Source organism: Solanum tuberosum, unplaced genomic scaffold, assembly GCF_000226075.1.
Source record: "Solanum tuberosum cultivar DM 1-3 516 R44 unplaced genomic scaffold, SolTub_3.0 scf00082, whole genome shotgun sequence".
Classification (NCBI taxonomy): Eukaryota; Viridiplantae; Streptophyta; class Magnoliopsida; order Solanales; family Solanaceae; genus Solanum; species Solanum tuberosum.
This window is the reverse complement of record NW_006239006.1, coordinates 1703011-1708977: the sequence shown is the minus strand read 5'-3', so window position 1 is coordinate 1708977 and position 5967 is coordinate 1703011. Positions and strand designations below refer to the sequence as shown.

The 5967-nt window shown below is 38.7% G+C and overlaps 1 protein-coding gene across 1 annotated transcript; it reads right to left on the bottom strand.

Moving 5' to 3' along the window:
• Positions 1-520: 520 nt before the first annotated feature.
• On the bottom strand, positions 521-2037 carry LOC107060423 (uncharacterized). The gene is made up of 2 exons (XM_015308382.1): positions 925-2037; positions 521-703 (listed from the first exon to the last, which is right to left on the bottom strand). Exons 1-2 carry the CDS (start codon positions 2035-2037, stop codon positions 521-523), a joined length of 1296 nt encoding a protein of 431 aa, XP_015163868.1.
• Between the last annotated feature and the right edge of the window lie 3930 nt (positions 2038-5967).

Here is a 5967-nt window from a genome sequence, read left to right as displayed (position 1 = left end):
GAACTTGTCCTAAGTGTGCTAAACATGTTTCAAAAGTGTCACCCACAACCGAGAAGTCATCCATGAAGACCTCTATTGAATCCTCCACCATATCAACAAAAATAGATAACATGCAATGGTGAAATGTTGTCGGAGCATTACAGAACCCAAACGACATCCGTTTGAAGGCAAAAGTTCCATATGGGCAAGTGAAGGTGGTTTTCTCTTGGTCTTCCAAAGCAATGGAGATTTGGTAATAATCGGAATACCCATCCAAAAAGCAATACCAACCTCTCTCTGAAAGTCAACCAAGTATTTGATACATGAAAGGCATAGGAAAGTGATCTTTTTCGATCCATGAGTGTAACATCCGATAATCAATACATACTCACCATCTAGTCACCGGTCTTATAGATACAAGCTCACCCTTTTCATTTGTGATTATTCTGATGCCTCCCTTTTTTGGTGCACATTGCACCGGACTTACCCATTTGCTATCCGCAATAGGGTAGATCACACCTGCGTCTAACAACTTTATTATCTACTTTTTCACCATCTCTTGCATCGATGGGTTCAATCTCCGTTGATGTTCAACACTTGGTTTATCCTCACTATCAGGCTGAATTTTGTTTGTGCAAATACCGAGAGGAATTCCCACTAAGCCGGCGATAGTCCAACCTATAGCTTTGATATGCTTTCTCAATACCTCGTGGAGCAATTTTACCTGCCATTCAAGCAAGTCATCTGCAATCATCACCGGTAAGGTGTTGTTTGCCCCCAAGAAAGCATATCGGAGATGGGAGGGAAGTACTTTCAACTCCAGATTTGATGGTTCTTCTGTTGATGGCTTTGTGGGAGGATTTTCTTGATTTTTTAGATCAATGTCCAATTTCAATGTGTTCTTTGAATACACCCCCCCCCCATGCTTGAAAGAGCAGCTACTACCTCTTTGCAGCCTTGAATTTCGAATTCATCATAGGTAGCAAGCACGGCCTCAAGTGGTTCACTCATACACATCAAATGGCTCACACTAGCGACCACCTCATCAATAACATCAACACTGGAGACCACGTGACTATCGCTTGGGTGTTTCATTGACTTACAAACATTAAAGGTTAATTCATCTTCGTTTACCCGAAACTTCAGTTCTTCACTTTCAACATCCACTAACGCTCTCCCGGTTGCCAAGAATGGTCTTCCCAAAATGATGGGAATTTCAGCATCTATTTTACAATCGAGAATGACAAAATCAGTCGTAAAAATGAATCGGTCAACCTTTACCAAGATGTCATATAGTATCCCCACAGGGTGTTTAATTGATTGGTCTGCCATCAAGAGTCTCATTGTTATGGCTTTCGGCTCACCCAAACCTAGTTGTTTATAGATTACATATGGCATTAGGTTGATGCTTGCTCCCAAATCGCATAGGGCTTTAACAAATTGGAGAATGCCGATGGTATAAGGGATGGTAAATGCTTCGGGATCTTCTCTATTTTTGATCAGTTCCTTAATCATAATTGTACTACAAATTTGAGAAACTTCGATTGTCTCAAAATCCAAGATCCTTTTCATTTTGACCAACTCCTTCTTAAACTTGGCATAACCCAACATTTCAAACAATGCTTCTACTAGAGGGAGATTAATCAATAATGTCTTGAACACCGATAAAAACTTCTTGAACTTCTCATCCTCATTCTTCTTCTGGAGGCTTTGGGGAAATTGAGGAGATATTTTGGTTAAAGGTTGCATAACTTTTGGGATTGGATTGTGTTTGTCCACATAATTTTGTGGTCCTTTGGCAATGCTTTGATGTATGGGTATTTCTTCTTCCTCCCTACCTTTGTCTTCTTCATGTATTTGAGCTTCTTCGTTGCCTGTCACATTGCCTATCGCAACCTTCCCACTACGGGTAACCGTAGCCAGCCCTCTGTCATCATATTCCTTTGTCATTTTTGGTTTTAATTGTGCTGAAAGTAAACTCAACTGACCTTCAAGTATCTTGATTGCAGCTGCATGAGAGTTCACTTTATTGTTCAATGACGAGAAATCAGCTTTCATCCCTTTTAACAAATTATCTGACCCTTCAACTTTGTCAAGGATGCGTGACAACAAATCATTCACCCGGGGACTACCTGCACTCCCTTTCGACTTTGGGCTCTCACTCGATTGAGTGTGGTTCTCTTCATGGTCATCCTCCTTTTCCAATAATCACTTTGCTCAGCCCATTCTTGATAGTATCTTCTTTGTTCTTCCTCCTTGTGAAAGTTCCAACCTTGATTCCCACCTCGCTGTAAATAGCGTGGGTGGAAACCCTCCTCGTATATTTTGGAATTCCAACCTTGATTCTCCCCCGACTTTGAATAACCTGAGGAAGAACCCTCCTTAACTCTAAACACTCCACCTGCTCCCTTGGACTTTCCTACATTCTCCAACACATTCTCTTGTAGTAGCTCCATTTGGGTCAACATCTTCTTGATGTTCTCATCCCTTTCTCTTTCCTTATCAAGTTGTTCTTGTGTCATTCTAAAACAAAAAGGAGAGACTTGATCCTCTTGAGTGTACCAAACTTGATTTATTTTTGTCATATCATCAAGAAGAAATGAAGCCACCTCAAATGATTGTAGAATTATTCCCCCTCGAATCAATTGATCAGACATTCCTTTATTAACTGAATAAGACTCTGGTAAAAATATTGGAGTAGCAAATCGTTTGGTAGCCCGTGAGTTGGACATTGAAGTAAGAACTTCTTAAACCTCACCCACGTTTCATGGATGAGTTCACCCTCCAATCGCTTAAAACCTTGAATGTTATCCTTGAGTTTCATCATCTACGACGGAGGGAAGAATCTTGCATTAAATGTTGTGATAAGCTCATCCCACAACGTGATGGAATTCTTTGGTAACTCGACAAACCACATGCTAGCCTCCCCCATCATAGATAGTGGAAATAATCTGAGCCGGATTAACTCTTGTGGCACATCCTTGAATGAAAACGGGCTGCACACATCTTTAAAAATTTTCACATGATCATGTGGATCTTCATGTGCCAGCCCACCATAAAGTCCCTTCATTTGGAGGAGATGAAGAGTTGTGCTCATAACATCAAATGTTGCATTCTCATCAATTGGGGGTAAGCAAATTGCACCCATTTCACTCGATTGGATTGGGTTGTATGCATTGTTAATATCATTGATACCATCTCGTGGGCCTGATAGGCTACCATTCACCTCTTTTTCACTCATTTTTACTTCTATTCAGTCCAACCAACACTACACAATGCAGTCTAAATCGATTCAACTACAACCGACAAATTCACAAGTCAAATCTTCGATAAAAAAACTCTAAATAATGCTACTCCCTGGCAGCAGCGCTATTTTGATTAACGTTTCAAAGACACTTCATCCAATTTTAAGTGTCAATGATCATTAGTCAGTATCTAACCCAACCAACTGAGTTGGGGTCGATCCCACAGAGAGTAGGTTTTTTTTGACTTCAAATACTAAAGAATCACGGTGAACCTTTGTAGTTGAGCAACACAACACTTAAGAGTTTAATAGTGAAACTCCAGGATGTTGTCACCAACCCACGTCAACAATTAATCAAGGAACAATCAGATATCTAGGAAACACTTGGGGAATTGACTAACCAACTACCAAACTTAACTTAATGGGTGTACATCATTACCGACAGTGTCAATTCATCGAGGGTAGAATGGACTATATGTAAGGTAATTTTCTCTCTAACAATCACCTTATATCCGTTGAGTTCTCTCGAACCCCAACACTATCCATGAGATGACCAGTCCAATTTCTCATCAAATCTACTCTTTCAATCTAGTTACAAAGGCTGAATCTTGGGTTTCACTTTCTCAAGCTGAAACCGTCAAGACCCACTACTAAGGACGCCAAATTACTTTGTTGGCTCTGAACTTCTCTCTCGAGCAAGCACAAAACTCTGAATTATATTACACTCAATAAGAAATAATGAAGTTAAACCACAGTAATATTTCAGACCCACTTCCAATTGACAACAAAAATCACTAATCAATAACATCGATTTAGTCAAATGCAACAATTCGTCACATTGTCAAACCCCCAAGGTTAGGGTTTTAGTCAATCATAGTAAAAAGATGAAAGTCAATACCTGCCACATTTTTCCATAGCTGGATAAATGAAATTCGAAAGCTAAAATTAACTAGAATCTTCTCTATTACAAAACCCAAAATGAAAACCTTGACAAAATCAATTTAAATCAACAATGGCAATGTTGTTTTCTGAATGCTTTCTCTCTCTTGCAAAAATCAATTTATACAAGTCTGGTGTGTGGCTTTTTTGGATCCAATCAGTGAAGATAGTCGGGCTTCGCCGACTATTCGGCGACTCACCAATCGACATTCGTCTCGCCCCTCATTCTTCTCATCTTCTTAGTCCAACAACTATAATTTTAGGCAAGCCAGATCGGGATCGTCATTTCATTCTGCGATGTGCCTTTTTGCCTTTTTACTCGCCCATCAACATTGATCTGGATCTCCATCAATACTTTTAGCTATGATGTCATCCTTCTCCGATGTGATCGGTGACACAACGAATAGGACTACTTCTCGCCAAAGTTACTCCTAATCCAACCTCAGAGCACTGTAAATTTAGGAGATAGGGGAGCAACTTGGCGATTCGCCGAGTTATCTCGGTGACCGTCAGACTTGTTTTTCCTTTTCTCTTTTTCAACTTGTGTTGTCTTTGTTGACCATTTCTATCCTAGCTTCATTCCTCAACCTATATATCTGAAAATTAGGGATTTTACATTAGTTATTAACACGAAATAAGCATTTGAGGACACTAAATCATTGTAGATAAAGCCTTAAATGAGTCCAAATCTCAGACTCATCAGGGATGTTGATTCTGAAGTCCCTAGTCTTGAGTGGGTCCCCATTGTTAATGTAACACCCCTAAATGCTTAAACAAATAGTCGCATGTCGTTACATCATCTCGTAATTACTAGAATATGTTTTATTCTCATTTTTTGGAACTTGAAATGTTGTGATTTGCAAAACTTGCTTAGCATAAATTGTTATCGTAAATTAAGGTATTGTACCGGGGGTATTTGCGTAATTATCTAATTATACTTACTTATACATTGGAAGTGTGGGTATAAAGTACATAAATATAGTTATATATGTATGCTTTTGGGCAGCCATCTATTTGTTTGGGCAGCCCCTTTTGGTGACATCTGCCCATGTGACAAGGATAACTTTTGTAGCTCTATATCTTTACATCTCCTTTGATTTAATTCATTTTCCCTCAAGTATAAGAACATTATAACATTAGCTAAACAGTTGTTCTTTAACATCAAGAGAAAAACTAAGTCCTTTTGGCTGGAATCCGACACACACACTTCCTTTTGGTAAGTGACGAAATCTGCTTTGGTATTTTATGCATATCTCATTCAAAAGAACTTAGTTTACAGTGAATAAATATGTTTTGGAAAGCTAATTCGTAGACCTACAACTCTTGTGGTTATGTAAAAATCTAATTTAGCTGTTATAGATACGAAATAAGGGACGCAACATATGACAAGTTCTGTCCAGATTCTAGAATTAGAAATCCTGTACGTTCAACTGTTACTGTTTTGATTATATCTTTTTGTACAAAGCATATTTTGCGGTGATTCTTGATTATTTGCAAGCTTAAGAGATGTACCTACATCTTTTATGAAGGATATAAATTCCATTTTGGCCTTTTTCTGTTTCAAATCTAAGTTGCGACATGAAGTGTGTTTATTGGGCAAAATATCTATTTTGGGAGTATAGTCGTAATTGTACAGGCTAGGCTTACTTATGATGATAACCCTGTGTTACACCGTCATTATTGATCTACTAGAAAGTAAATAAGTTATTGAATTCATTTTTTAAGGTTGTATATCTTCGTGTACGAGTTGAAGATTTTGATACGCTGGTTGGTCTACGATTTGAACTCGTGAAGTCATGTTGGAT